Here is a 15,584-nt window from a genome sequence, read left to right as displayed (position 1 = left end):
CTAAAATTCAGAGAGCTCAGGAAGTTGAGCTTGAAGCAGGCAGTCCTGTGTCAGAAGCTGAGGAGGGCGAGAAGGCCCTGGCACTTAACTGGGCAACTCTGCTGTGTCTGTGATCCATGCTCAGGTAGTTTTTGGAGAGAAAAGCCCAGTACTGGACAGGAGGGCCACACCTGAGATGTGGCCAGCTCTCCGGGGGGCCTGCTTTACCTGCACGAAGCTGAACTCCCTCCAGTTCAGTGAGTTTGCAATGGATGGCAGCGAGGTGACAGCCAGCAGGGACAGTGTGCCAAGGGCCAGCACTCCCAACGACAGGTAGATCTCCATTCGCCAGACCTCCTCCTCTACCCACAGGTGGCTCTTGTTGGCCAAAACCTAATGCAGATACAAGAAAAGCCATGACCACCATGGCAAATGCCAGTGTCCTGGGAGATGAGGGGGTGAGCCTTAACGGACAGGAGAGAGGCAGCCACAGACTTACACGTACCTCCCAGACATCTGACACATGCTTGCTGTCTTCCAGTCACTGCCCAGCTGTTAACCCATTTTACAGATGAGAGAAATGGGGCACATAGATGAAGTCACTTTCCCCAGGATCTGTGAGGCTCTCATACATCTGCCTGGGGGGACCAGCCAATCAGAAGGGTTTCATCAGTCAAGAGCAAAGGGTCAGAATAATTGAAAGTACAGACCCTCCACTCAGGACTGTATCACAAAGGTTGCTAGTCCCTAAGCTGCAGGAGAGCAGAGAGGCACAGTCCCATCTCTGAAACCCTAAACCATATGGGGCCACACCTTCATGGGCTGCCTCTCCTCCCAGCTTGCCTCACCCTCAACCCCTGTCTTTATGGTCCTTCACCTACCTTCTCTGTCTCTCTTTGTCTATCTGTCTCTCCACACAGATATACACAGATACTGATCTTCCAACGTCCATCTCAAAGCTCCCGAATCTCATTTTCCTACCTGCTCATCCATTTCCATGTGTAGAATATAGTTTGGGCTTGATGGCTACCAGGCAACAGAGACTGATGTCCTTTCTCCAGGACATTGAGGGACACCTACTGTGTGCTGAACCCTGAGCAGCGAAGCACAGTACCTGTTCTCAGTTGCCCTGGGGTACCTACTAACTCCAGGGACCCTCTGCAAGCCTTAAGATCACCCCACCTCCTCCTACCTAGACTGAGTCTGCAGCTGAACCCCTCTTTGTCAGCCTCTGCTCACACCCACTGGAGGCATACAAGCATATTGAAGTCTTTCCATTTCCTAACTCACCAGGAAGCTGGGTTCCTGGAAGTCACGGTGTTCTGAGAAGCCCCCTGAAACACTAGTGCATTAATTCTACCAGAGAACAAGCGAAGATTCTTTCATGAGAAGATGGGCCTGTGTGTGAGCCAGCTGCCTCTCAAAACAGAATGACTCATACAGGTTTTTTGAGACACTACTTCAGCAGAAAATGAAATATAAGCCCGGTTACCAGAAAAAAATTATTTAAAAATGACTCCGGGGGCTGAGCAAAAGTGGCTGAATACCTCATGAGAGAAAATTTAAAGAAACCCAGAAAATGCCACTCACTAGGCCCTCTGCCTGTGGTGTGGGGAAAAGGGTGGATCTTTGTAGTATTTGAGGGCAGGTAGGTTCCTTCCTACTCGTGTCTGGAAGGGTCAGGAGTCTGGTGACCCTGTTTATCCTGACCACTACTATGGAAGATTATGGGAAACTGGTTTCAGGCCTCAGTTTCTCTGCCTGAGACATCTGCAAGAGGTTACACCTAAAACTCTGGGCTTGTTTGTGGGCCTGGCTGACTCACTTGTGGTACTGTCAGTCTATCATGTCTCCTGTTTGTCTGCAACCCCACTTTATTATTCACTCGCTCCATTTTTGCTCAGAGCAGGCAGTTGAAGTTACTAGTCAGGCCCTGCAAATCTGCACACAAGGACCACGGGGGCTTGCAACATTCCTCATTTGTTCCTCAATGGGACTGGAAAGAGAAAGGGGTGAGAGGAAGTAGTGATGGTGGAGAAGTTGTCCAGGGATCTGCATTGTGGCTACTTTGAACATTCTGTGCCACTCTGTGCTACCTCACAGTCCACAAGTGCTAGCCAGTGCTGCCCATGGCCAGTTGCTCTCCAACCTTGGGGAACACCCCCACTCATATAGCTGACCAAAGGGTGGTGGACACAGGATATTTAGTACTTCAGTCATCTGAGACTGCCCAGCGAGGGCTGCGAGCCAGGGATGGATGTGGGACTACCTCTCCCTTCAGGTGTTGGATTTGATACGACAGGACTCAGGGGTAGGAGGACATGGAGATGACAGTGTTACTCCTCTTCAAGTCTCTTTAGTGGGTCTTTCATCTGTCGAGGCAGAGCATAGTGCCTACTATCTCTCAAACCCAAGTGGCCAATTTCACAGACACTCAGTGAACCTGCACTAGGGTAAAGAAGGACAGAACTATGGGCTGGGAAGGTGGCTCAGTGGTAGAGTGCTTGCCTTGCATGCATGAGGCCCTGGGTTTGATTCCCCAGCACCACATAAGCAAAAAAAGGACAGAACTCACGGTGTTGAAAAAGGTTGTGTGTAAGAAAATGAGGGACGTCTATATAAAATACAGCAGATGGCAGGTGTGAACGGAGAAGTAGGGGGACAGTTAGGGTTTTACGGGAGGGCTAGGAATTTGCTGGACTGCCGAGGTGTTCCCAGATGGGTTTTCCAAGCCAGGAGGAATGTGCAGAGGACAATGTGGTATGACATGGCATGAGAGAATAGGGTGAGGAGGTAGGGGAGGGAGTGTGGCTGCACAGTGAGGAGCTGATCATTATCCCAAGGTCAGAGGGGTCACTGGATGCTTCTCAGCAGTGCTGTGATGTGGTTAGAGGAGGTTTGGAATGATCTGAGAGTCACATGCAGATTAGCTTTGGGAAGAGGGGTTTAGAGGGAAAAGTGTGCACAGCCCATTGTCTTTCATCTTGATTTCTGATTTTGATCTGGAAATGCATCTCTGGGGAGCTGCACCAGCAAATTAGAAAAAAAAACTATATAAAATTAGTTATTGTTAATAACACTGCCAACAAACACAGTCTCAAAATCTTCTCTATCCTGGGACGCAGCCTTGCTGCCTGATCTGTATTTAGGGGCTTAAAGGGAATCTTGGGGACATTTCCTATACCCAAGCTAAGACCCTCCCTTTACCCATGGCTTTACCAAGGATCTGCCTCAGAGAGGCACTGTGGGAAGGCAGCCAAGGGTGGGCAGGGGCAGACACCCAGCAGGCAGGAGCCATGGAGAAAGCCCTGCTATCAGGGACTAGAGGCAGGCACCCAGGCTTAGGATCCAAGCCTTGGGCTGATGTGTTCTACCTGCTAAACTCTTCCAGTGTTGTACAGTTCACCACTTCCTGGTGGCTATGTGTCAAGTCCCAGCCTCCCTCTACTACAACCCCAGACATCCAGACGTATCCCATCTACCTGGTTCCACCCTTGAGAACTCTGCAGAACAGTTAAGCCCTTCTAGTCACTGGCCTTCTGGATCTCTGATAGTGAGCCTCTTGTAAAAGATGGTTGCCTGGCAACTTCCATCCCTTAGAGGGCTTTGAGATTCAGGGAAAATTGCCTTGTTTGTACCTTCTGGGCCTTGGTATTGGCATCAAGGCAAAATTGGGTTAATGTCATACTGAGACGGCTTTGAGTTGGGCAGGGACCTTAGGGAAAGGAAGTTGGCCAACTGACAGGTATCCAAATTTGGGCAAAGCAGTGGTTTGCCCTGTGCCCTGGGGGACAGTGGAGGTCACACTCAGATCTGCCTTGTCCAGTTGGCAATGATGACATGCCCCCCCCCCCTTACCAAGAGCCACAAAGAGATTCTTGCTGGCTAGGCTGGCTCTTTTTAAAGATGGATAAAAAATATTAAAAATGTTAGTGCTGCATACTAGTGGCTCACACCTATCATCTTAGCTACTCAGGAGGCTGAGATCTGAAGATCATGGTTTGAAGCCAGCCTGGACAGAAAAAGCCCCATGAGACTCTTGTTTTCAATTAACCACTCAAAACTGGAAGTGGGGCTATGGCTTAAAGTGGTAGGTCATTATTTGTGAGCAAAAGAGCTTAGGAGTACCCAGGCTCTCAGTTCAAGCCCCACAACCAGAATAAAACCTGTCAGAGCAGGTGCTCATTGAATGAGTAAGTGAATGAATGGATGGATAGATGGATGGATGGATGAAGAGTCTGAGATTGTCTACCCAGCTGCTAACTTGGCTCTGTTTTCCTATAGAAAGCAGGATGGATATGAGCATGGATCTGGAATGGAATGGCTGGTTCTGAGTCCTACCTCTACTGTTGATTGGCTTTGTGACTTCAGTTAAGTTTCTTAACCTTTCTCTGCTTCAATTTTCTCATCTATATATTAAGGGTAGTACAGCTCTTGCCTTATAGGTACAAGATAGAGAATAAATGAACTTATAGAGGGAATGTAAAACTCTTAGAATGGTAGTCAGAACAGCAAGCTTTCTTTCTTTCTTGCTTGCTTGCTTGCTTACTTGCTTGCTTTTTTTTGGTCAGTCATGGGGCTTGAACTCTGGGCCTTGGCGCTGTCCCTAAGACCTTCAGCTCAAGGTGAGTGCTCTACCACTTGAGCCACAGTGCCACTTCCAGTTTTCTGGTGGTTTATTGGAGATAAGTCTCACAGACTTTCCTGCCCAGGCTGGCTTTGAACCGCGATCCTCAGATCTCAGCTTCCTGAGTAGCTAGGATTACAGACATGAGCCACCTGGCTCAGTAAGCTTTCTTTCTTTCTTTTTTTTTTGGGGGTCCAGTCGTGGGGCCTGAACTCTGGGCCTGGGCGCTGTCCCTCAGCTCTTCAGCTCAAGGCTAGCGCTCTACCACTTGAGCCACAGCACCACTTCCGGCTTTTTTCTTTTTGCTTATGTGGTGCTGAGGAATCGAACCCAGGGCCTCATGCATGCAAGGCAAGTGCTCTACCACTGAGCCACCTTCCCAGCCCCTCAGTAAGCTTTCTTATGAGCTTTGTGACTATTATTTTTTTCCCTTTACTTTCTGCAAGCATCTTGCTTCTCTGCCTGAAGCCGGAGGTTCTTGCTTTCTCAGAAAGTCTGGGCCACTAGGGATGGTATCAGGTGTCCGTGGGTGGGACATAAGGGCTTTTGAGAAGCTGCCAGTGCGGAAGCAGGAGCATCAAGAGTGAGTGGAGGCTGAGGTGTGTGGTTCCTAGGCAGTAGCTGACCTTGCTTCCTCCTCTGAGGAGGGAGGAGTGGCTCCATGCTGGACTTCTTGGTGGTGGGCCTGGCCTCATCAGGGTCCCTACATCATGAACAGGATAAGTAGCTGCAGGGCCTCATCTGGGACAAAGGGGGATGACACATATCTTACCCAACCCTGCTGGGCAAGTAGTGCTGTGGTGTAGACAGGATCCACAGTCAATCAACCTAGGGCTAAAGGTGTAACTTGGTAGGAAGGAGCAAAGTGAGGAAAGAAAGATAGGTACAACATTGCTTTCAGTGCTGCTGAGACTAAGAATGAATCCTCAACTGTGAGCTAAAAACCAGGAGGCTTGGGCTGGGAAGGTGGCTCAGTGGTAGAATGCTTGCCTTGCATGTAGAAGGCCCTGGGTTCGATTCCTCAGCACCACATAGCAGATAAAGCCAGAAGTGGTGCTGTGGCTCAAGTGGTAGAGCGCTAGCCTTAAGCTGAAGAGCTGAGGGACAGCGCCCAGACCCAGAGTTCAGGCCCCACCATGGATAAAATACCCCCCAAAACAAACAAACAAAAAATTCCAGGAGGCTTGTGAGGTCTGTTCTGTATATACCACCTCCTGCTCCTGCCTGGCTTGGCCTAAAAGCCTCCATTCCCTATGAGTCACAGGTAGAAGAGCATCATATCTATTCTAAATGAATAGTAATAATCCCCCCCACCTCCAAACAAAACCACTCACTCCTGTAGCCTTCCCTGTGTTGACTGTTGGCATAGCTACTTTTGGGGTGCTCAGACTCAACCCCCAGAGCCACCCTTGACTAGCTTCATCTCTATCAGTGAACCTCACCTTCATTACTTCAGTAGCTCTACATTCTCTTGCTTCAAACTATGCCTTCAATACTTTATGTCCTCCGCAGTTCCCATCCCACTCCCTGATTCCACTGCACTGAGTGTGGCGTCAGCACAGCAGTGTCTGCCTTTGGCCCTTTGGCTGTTCTGGGCCAGGCAGCAAGAGCAAGCCAGTGATCAGGCAGGCCCTTAGTCCCCCCCATCAGAATCCTTCAGTGACTGCCTGAGTCCCTCAGGGCCTAAAGCCAAAGCCCTCCTCCCTTAGCCTTTAAGGTCTCAACTTCTACTTGCTCCTGATCTTCAGCCCCACAGGCCTCTTAGCTGTCCTTCAAATGTGCCAGGCCTGCTTCTATTTGAGGGCTCTGCTCTTGTGGCCTTGTCAGCCTGTGGCACCTCTAGTTGGCCACCAATGAGGCTCTCACCTGCTTTATATCTCTGCTCACACAGCATCATTCATTAGGCCTCCCTTATTCCTTTAAAACCCCACCCTGGGCTGAGCATGCAGCCCATGACTGTAGCTCACGACTGTAGCCCCAGATACTCAGGAACTAGTGGTTGGGGGCTTTAGCTTGAGGCCAAGGAAAAGGTGGGAGACCATATCTGAAAAATAAGCTAAAAGCAAAAGGACTGGGGTATGGCTCACATGTTAGAGTACTTGCCTAGCAAGGCCTTGATGGTTAATAATCCCAGTATTGCAAAACTAACCAACAGAAAACAAAACTGCATCCTGCCCTCCTGATTTTTGTTGGTTTATTGATTTTTGTACTCACGGCCCTGGGACTGTCCCTTAGCATTTTTTTCTCAAGGCTGATGCTCTCCTACTTGAGACATATCTCCACTTCCAGCTTTTTGGTAGTTCATTGGAGATAAGAGTCTCATAGACTTGCCCACTGGGGCTAGGAGCCCCACTCCTCAGATCTTAGCTAGAATTTCAGGTGTGAGCCGCAGGGGCCTGGCTGCTCCCTGCTCTTTGATCCTGGGTACCTGTGGCCCTCTGTCTGCTTTTCTTTTCTTTTTGTTTTTCTGGTTCAAGTCTGGACCTAGGCAGCTGGGGGATTTTCATCTGCTCTGCTTGCTGCCAGGAAGATGTGGGCACTGTCCAGCTGGAACAGCGCCAGCCTGCCCTTGGCTACTGTCTGTCCTGTGCACCTGGTGGGGGCCACAGCACGAACTGAGTACCTGCTTGACGGCCATATTGATCAGTTCGTAGCGGTGGGAGCGGCGCAGTGGCAGGCAGAAGCTGTAGAGTGCGTGCAGCGCAGCACAGAAGAAGCTGAGCAGCCCGATCTGCTTGCGGTGCTGTAGCCAGTGGTCCAGCCAGTCAGGGAAACGGCGGTACTTGGTGCCCCACTGCAGCTGCAGGGTGGCTGCCAGCACGCCAGGCAGGTACACCAGTGACAGCAGCACATAGGCCACACAGGGCAGTGTGGTGTTGACCACGGACACGGGCAACTTGTAGAACTTGTTCTTGCCTTCCTGCACATAGGGCTGCAGCACATCCCGGATGAAGTTGTAGGCGTAGAAACAGACAAAGAGCCCCAGTGCCAGGAGGGTGGGCACCTTCCAGCCTGGGAGGAGGCGCAGGGGCATGGCCTCCACCTCCCGGGCTGAGGTCAGGGAGCCCATGTCCACTGGCATAAAGCCCATGGCACGCACCATCTCTGATACTACATGCTTGGCTTCTTGTTGGTCACTGCAGATGGGTACCTATGGGGAGAAGGAGTGGACAATCAGATGGATACACGGGCCACAGGGGCAGGCAGGGCCTCAGCAACCACCAAGCTAAAGAGCCACAGAGAAGCTAAAGAAACTGAGGTACATAAGGGGACTTGTCCAAGGAGCTAGCAGTTAAAAGTACACGGGGGGGCAATAAAGTGGCTACAAGTCCCAGGCAAGGGGTCTGTCCAGTTTTCTCTGGGCTTCCAAGACAAGCCCCACCACTCAAGGAGAGATGCTAGTCACAGTGAATGTCTTGCATAGCGCACTCACTTAACAGACACAAGAGAGTGCCTGGCCATGTAGCCTCCTTGGGTCCTAGAACAGCTACCTCCCAAGATGGGGCTTACCCTAGGAGAGGGTGCATCTCTCTGCACAGAAGTGTCCTTATTAGTGATGGCCCTCAGTTCCATGAGGACTTCGGCACACTAGCTTTCTTCAAGCCAACCCATGTCTGCTCCTCCAGAGCAAACTCTGAGGGCATGATGATATCTGGAGGTCATGAAGATCTCACCAATTTTGCTGGCACAGCTGGGATCCAGTCCAGCTCCTCAACGTTCACTACGAACCTAGTCTGTGCCAGGTTTTACATACACGATTCCTCAGCTGCCTTAAGCCCTCAGGTGGGGACTCCTGTCCCCATTTCCCAGATAAAGAAACTAGGGTCTGGGAGTCTTACCTTACTGCCCTTGCACTGTTGTGCCCACAGCCTTGAATACCTTCCTTGTTCCTTGATCTAAGAACATAAAGTAGCCAAGCAGCGGTGGCTCACGCATGTAATCTTAGCTACTCAGGAGGCTGAGATCTGAGGATCACAGTCCAAAGCCAGCCTGGGCAGGAAAGTCCATGAGATTCTTTTTTTTTTTGTCGGTCATGGGGCTTGAACTCTGGGCCTGGGCGCTGTCCCTCAGCTCTTCAGTTCAAGGCGAGCGCTCTACCTCTTGAGCTACAGAGCCACTTCTGGTTTTCTAGTGGTTTTTATTGGAGATAGGAGTCTCATGGTCTTTCCTGCCAGGGCTGGCTTTGAACCGCGATCCTCAGATCTCAACCTCCTGAGTAGCTAGGATTACAGGTGTGAACCACTGGTGCCCGGCCCCATGAGATTCTTATCTCCAATTAACCACCAGAAAACTGGAAGTGGTGCTGTGGCTCAAATGGTAGAGTGCTCACGTTGAGCTGAAGAGCTCAGGGATAGCGCCCAGGCCCAGAGTTCAAGCCCCCTGACCGACAAAAACAAACAAACAAACAGAACATAAGGTAAACCCAAGCCCAAACTCATCTTAAGGCCTTCTCCAGCCAGCCAGCTTGCGCCACTCCCTGCAGGCCTGCACCTTATACCTACACCTCTGCACTCTTCCTCACAGTTGGTACTTGGCTGGACTGGTTGGTAGACATTCTTCCATACGTGTGGAATTATGTATTTTTGCCCCAGGGAAGAGGCAGGTGGATTTTTAGCATTAAAAACCACCTTGTCCTAGTTAGACCTCTTTCTTTTTTTCTTTTTTTGCCAGTCCTGGGGCTTGAACTCAGGGCCTGGGTGCTGTCCCAAGCTTCTTTTGCTTAAGGCTAGACCTGAGCCAGCCTTTTCTGTTTATGTGATACTGAGGAATCAAACACAGGACTTCATGCATGCTAGGTAAGCACTCTACCACTAAGCTTCCTTCCCAGCCCATCTCACATGTTTCTTGATACATATGCAGGTCTGGCTGTTCTATAGAGCCATTTTCCAGCCTCTGTTGACCATTCTGAGAAAATTACTAGGTTCTTAGAAGCCCTTGTCATAAATGTGATGAGGTCTGGGACATGCCTGTCTCCCTCCGGACCTGGCACAGAAGTGTATTACTGTCCTCTTTCTGAGTCTGATTTTATAAGCCACGTCTCCTTCTTGACTTGAAACAGCAAAAAGGCCAGACACTGGTGGCTCACGATTGTAAACCTAGCTACTCAGGAGGCTGAGATTTGAGGATCACCATTCTACATCAGCTTAGGCAGGAAGTCTATGAGGCAGTCTTATCTCTAGTTAAGTATCCAAAAAAGCTGTAAGTGGAGTTGTGGCTCAAGTGGGATAACACTAGTGTGGAACAAAAATGTTCAGGGACAGTACCAAGTTCAAGCCCTAGGACCAATACAAAAAACCAAACTACAGTATAGAGCTATTACCTTCTAGGAAGCCTGGGTATCAAGGCAGAAAGAACATGGATTTCTAATTCATAGGATTAAGGTTCAAATCCCGGCTTACCAACTGAGGGCCTGTAAGATCACTAACATTCCTAGGCGTCTCCTGCCATGCAAAATAGATTTTTTTTCCAGCTATGAGATTAGCTCAGACTATATAGAAAAAGTTGGCATGCTGCTAGCTTATGAGAAAAATGAGCCACATATTTATTATAAAGAGAACTGTTATGAACTTCTTATGAACCTACCTGCCTGTTTCCATCCCTCGGGCCAGCCTGTAGGGTCCAAGCAGAGATGACATTGAAGGCTTTGACCACTGTGCAGGTGGGGAAGAGCGAGGCCAGGAACTCAGCATTAGACTCGCGGTGCCGAAGGTGCTCCTGCTCTGTGGGATTGCTCACATCCACCAGGATCTTGCCGGCTAGCAGGTCACTGAGACTGCACAGCGTGGAGTAGTGCTCCCGGAACACTGCCACGAAGATGACTTCTGGGGAGCTCACTGCCTCCTCCTGGAAAGTTACCTGCACAGAGGCAGGGAAGAGCCCAGCCGTGCGTTTGGGGTTGCGGCTTCCCACCACTACACTGAAGCCGGAGCCCACCAGACGTGTGGCCAGGGAGCGGGCAAAATCCCCACTGCCCAGGATGCCCACTTTGGGGGCCCCACTGGGGGCCTCCGCAAGGCTTCCATCACTGTCTATCAGGCAGCGACTAATCAGGGGCTTATCCATCTCCCCTGACATTTTGGTGGCTGCAAGAGAAGACAGAAGACTGGTTATTGGAGGACTCCCAGATTCTCTGCTTGCTACCTCCTCCTCTTGTTCAATGTGCATGGCCAGACCTCAGCCCTGCAGGTGTTCTCTGAGTGCTCCCCATCCCATGGAGGACGGAGACTCAACAAGGGGTGGGGGAAGGACTGTTGCCATCACAAGTCCTGCCTTGGGACCAGTAGGCTTGAGTGCTGGGAAAGGGGGTGGGATTTCTGTCATGATTCTTTTCAGAAGAGTTATGCAATGTGGAATGACCATGCAACCCAGCTTGTAGGGTATTGTCTGTGATTACTGGCAGGCAGAGCCAACATGCATCTGTGTTGCTTCTTGCTCTGCACAGTGGAGCAGGTGGTCCCCCTTGTGTTCTTCCTTAAGTAGGTGATGGGAAGCCAGAGGGCAGGGCCTCTGGCTGGGCCTAGATCCTGTATGTATGTATGTATGTATGTATGTACGTATGCCCAAAGTGGGCGTGAACTCTGGACCTACATGCTGTCCTTGAGCTCTTTTGCTCAAGGCTAGCACTCTACCACTTCTGCCACATGTCCACTTCTGGCTTTTTTGCTCATTAGAGATAAGAATCTCATGAACTTTCCTGCATGAGCTGGCTTCAAACCCCAGTCCCCAGATCTCAGCCTCCTGAGTGGCTAGGATTATAGGCATGAGCCACTGGTGCCCTGCTTGACCTGTTTCTTCATCTTGGGGTCTGTTGCTGGTGTGGAGTTCAACATCTACCAAATGGATGAATGCGCATTGTAACTGACAGTTCTGGGGGATGGTGATGGGACTTCAAGGCGTTTTGGGTGCCTTGGGATCTCCTTCAGCAAACCCATGATATCAGGGGACATGAAGGACACCATGGATTTGGGCCAGGGGTCTGCAGTAAACCCAGATGGTTAAATTCTATTTTAATTGTCACCATCTGATGCTGGTGATTTTATTCAGGCACAATGGTGAGCACAAATCATGGTAGTGTTGGTGAGTCCTGTGAACTTGTGACCGCACTGACCAAAGTCAGGTAAGGGATTCCATCCTAAAAGCATTCACCCAATAGTATTTAAACTTCTCTAACTGAAAGCTATGGTAGATACCAGACCTGTCACTAGATCATGCTATTCAGCATAGTACTAAGAAGCATACACAGTGTTAAAACACTTTTAAGGAAAATAAACAGTATCTGTGTTGCATGTTGGTTCCTTTGTGAGCCTAGAGTGTTTTATGTGTGGAAGAGCATCATCACTGTGAGCACAAAGCACACAGGCTTGGCACAGGATGGTCAAAAGGCTGTCTCTGAAACTAGCTGGGTAGCAGGAGTGACTTGTCACTACTGTGTGATCCTTCCCCCCACATTTCCATGTCAGCACTGGACAGGTGTGTGGCGGTTGGGGAAGATGGGCTATAACACAGGGTAGGGCCGGGGACTGAGAAATGAAGCCTCAGCTCTAGCATATATCAGTTGTGTGTCCTTGAACAGGTCCCTACGCTTCTCTAGGCTCCAGCTTCCACCTTTGCCAGTAGACATCCCCATGACAAAGAATATGATCTTAGTGCTGGGAAGGTGGCTCAGTGGTAGAGCGCTTGCCTTACATGCCTGAGGCCCTGAGTTCAATTCCTCAGCATCACATAAGCAAAACAAAAAAAGCCGGAAGTGGTGCTGTGGCTCAAGTGGTAGAGCGCTAGCCTTGAGCTGAAGAGCTGAGGGACAGCACCTAGGCCCAGAGATCAGGCCCCACAACTGGACCCCCCCCCCAAAAAAAGAATATGATCTTAAATGGTTGAAAAACTGTGACATGGAGTTTTTTTTTTTTTTTTTTTTTACAAGGGAGCAACGAATCCTGTTTATAGGATACAGACCAAGTATTGCTGTAAAGGCCTTTCTTGAGTCCTGGAGTAATAGCCCTCTTGGGAGTCCATGAACTGGGTACCATGTTAGCTTGCTTTCTCACTCTTTCTCTCTCTCTCCCTTCCTTCCTTTTTTTAAAAGAGTGGGTTGCAGCTGGGTGCTGGTGGTTCGTGCCTGTAATTCTAGCTACTCAGGTGGCTAAGATCTGAGGATCATGGTTCAAAGCCAGCTCAGGCAGGAAAGTCTATGAGACTCTTATCTCCAACAAACCACTCAGAAAACTGGAAGTGGTGCTGTGGCTCAAGTGGTAAGGCGCTAGCCTTGAGCTGAAGAGCTGAGGGACAGTGCCCAGGCCCAGAGTTCAAGCCCCACGACCGACAAAAAAAATGGGTTACAGACTGCCCTTGAACTTCTGGGCTCAAGTGATTTACCTGATCTACCCCCATGTAGCTGGGACTACAGATCATACTACCCTGCCTGGCTGAGTACCACTCTTGAGTGTCAGGGTGGTTGAGGACCGTGCTCCAGGTGGGACAGAGGCAAGTAGAGGAAGGAGACTCCAGCCTATGTTCTCCCCAGAGAGCAGGGAGCTATACACTGATGCCTTGAAGAGATGCAGAACAGGTACCACACAGCTGAGATATGAAGTCAGTATGGAAGGGACTGCTCTAACCATCCGTTCCTGTCTTTCCTCTCCCATCTTTCAAGTTGTGATTTAAAATGTCACAGTGTCTCTCTCACAGGGCAGCAGAGATGGTCTGCTGTCAATCACTGTGATAATTCTGCAGGCCCACGTTTCCCAAGTCCCCAGATGGAAGTCACACCTGCGCAGACCTTCAGGCCCAGCCATGCCTCCAACCCTGCTCTTCCTGGACTTGACCTCCCTGAAAGACAGGAGCAAGTGTTTCCTGTCTGGTTCATTTGGGGTGAGAAGTGATCAAGTATACTTTGAAAAGAGGCTTCTTGACTCACCCCACAATTCCCACATAGGGAGGGCTGGGCTAGGGGCATTCCTTAGGGATCCAGGCTGCCTTGATTCTGACTTGTGTTGAGTGACCTGTGACCTGTCTGTGCCTCAGTTTCCTCAGTTATAAAATGGATAAATAGTTTCAGTAAGCAGACTTTGAAACCATGCTAGGCATATCATAAACCCTGGGTAGGCAGGGTGCTGCTACTAGGTGGGAGGGAACCATGCTCTGCACCAGCAGCAGGTCAGGGTGGAGAAGGAGTGGGGGGCCCTCCCTGTGTTCCTCTGTCCTAGCAGCAGGGATGAGAGCTGGGCTAGAGGGACACTTGATGCCCAGACACTTGATACTGGAAAGGCAGGGAGACACACATCACCCTGCTTTGATGGGGAGGAAGTGAACCACTAGGAGCTTCCTGACAGGCCTGATCACATTTGCCAGTAGATGGATGGTACTAACTGGGTTCTCTCAGGGACCAACGTCTGGTATCTGTCTTGGTCCCTAAGTAACTGTTGAATGCTCTAGGAGTATCAGTATGGGTAGGTAGATTCTGCATTAGTGACTAATTCTTTAAAAATTTTGTGAGGTGGTGGGAGGGGCTGGATAATATCTGTCCACAGAGGACAGACACGGGACAGGTGGGCAGGGCTTGGGGCTCATTTCCAGGTGGGGCTGAAGCCAGCTCCCAAAGCAAAGCCAGATCATGGTACAGGATAGATGCAACACTGGATGATCTTGAAGAAACATGTGCTCAAAACAGCATGGAGCCAAACCAGGGTGAGAAAAGGTGGTCAGACTCGGACTTGGAGTGTTGAACCCATACTTAGCATCCTGGGAAGGATTGTGGCACTTGGGGTCCTGCTTGCAATAGAAGAAAGCCTCAGGGAGGGGGTGATTCCATTTCTGTTCTTGACTAGTATCACCCAGCCTCTCAGGGTAGTTTCCCTTCCCCTCCCCTTCCCTTCTATGAGTATGTGTAACTGCTCTAAGTAAGTTCTCCCTGGGCAGTGGCCATACATCCTAAGGCCTGCTGCTGGTCTGAAGACCAGTAAGGTTGGGGGCAGGGAAACTGATACAAGTCGTGGAGGTCTGAGAGTCCCTGCAAAGCCCTGGATGTCTGAGCATGTGACCTGAAGGTGAGGATGTTACAAGGCCTGTCTGGGCCCCTGGCCAGGCCTGGCTCCCACTGGGGTTCTATTTATAGATTGGGAGCATGGTGGGGGAGATCACCTTGCAGCCGGTGGGCCAGATTCATAGCCTGCACACAGACCAGCTGCTTGCCTGAGGCTTGGGTGTCCCTGCTTTCACTTCCTGCCTTCACGGGCTGTGATTATGGCCAGGAGCCACACCTGGCCCATGGACAGCATGCCAGCTCCAGCCTGTTCTCAGGCAGGCCCTAAGGATGACAACCAACAGCTGCCAGCCTTTTCTTCATGGGCAACAGCAGCACGTTGGGCATGGGGCAGCCAGAACAGGTTACCGTTTATCCTTGGAGTGAAAAGGTTCTTCCCAAACATACTGCACACTTTAAGCCCCAAACTGCTCAGGCTTCCCTCAGTTGTTACTTTTTCCTATTTCTGGGGATCAAACTTAGTAATCTGCCCCTGCCAGAAAGTGAAAGCAGGGACACCCAAGCCTCAGGCAAGCAGCTGCTCTATGTGCAGGTGGGCCTCATACAGTGATCCTCTCTACCTCTACCTCCTGAGCACCTGGAATAACAGGCATGAGCCACTAGTGCCCTGCTCCAATAAGGTTTTTATGGGAGATTTTTGTATGTCATAAGTATTTTCTCCCTTTGTTAGACTACTGCTTTCTTCCACAAGACCTATCCCCAGGGCCTGCTAATTTGCTAATTTGTTCAAGTGCACACCATCTGGAGAGTTACAAGACAACCCACAGAATGGAAACAAATGGCAAGTGACATATTTGATGAGGGACTTGTTTCTAAATACATAAAGAAGTCATAATTCTTAAAACTTACCACACATTGCTGTAGAAATGTTAAATGGTGTCACTACTGTAGTAAAGGGTCTCAGAAAAACACAGATTTTTGTTTGTGTCTTCTGCAAGG

At 50.0% G+C, this 15,584-nt stretch overlaps 1 protein-coding gene across 2 annotated transcripts in view; it reads right to left on the bottom strand.

Moving 5' to 3' along the window:
• The window catches only part of Steap3 (STEAP family member 3, metalloreductase), a 45,943-nt gene that overhangs the window by 12,292 nt on the left and 18,067 nt on the right, over nt 1-15,584 (bottom strand). For both annotated transcript variants that reach the window (XM_013020710.1, XM_013020709.1), the window contains exons 2-4: nt 10,190-10,689; nt 7,230-7,757; nt 208-372 (exon numbers count right to left, since the gene is read on the bottom strand). In XM_013020710.1, coding sequence (XP_012876164.1) covers nt 208-372; nt 7,230-7,757; nt 10,190-10,681 — 1,185 coding nt within the window. In that variant the 5' untranslated portion in view covers nt 10,682-10,689. The remainder of the gene's footprint in view (nt 1-207; nt 373-7,229; nt 7,758-10,189; nt 10,690-15,584) is intronic.

Source organism: Dipodomys ordii, unplaced genomic scaffold (genome assembly GCF_000151885.1).
Source record: "Dipodomys ordii isolate 6190 unplaced genomic scaffold, Dord_2.0 Scaffold52, whole genome shotgun sequence".
Classification (NCBI taxonomy): domain Eukaryota; kingdom Metazoa; phylum Chordata; class Mammalia; order Rodentia; family Heteromyidae; genus Dipodomys; species Dipodomys ordii.
The sequence above is the reverse complement of the archived record's forward strand: the minus strand, read 5'-3'. Positions and strand labels throughout refer to the sequence as shown.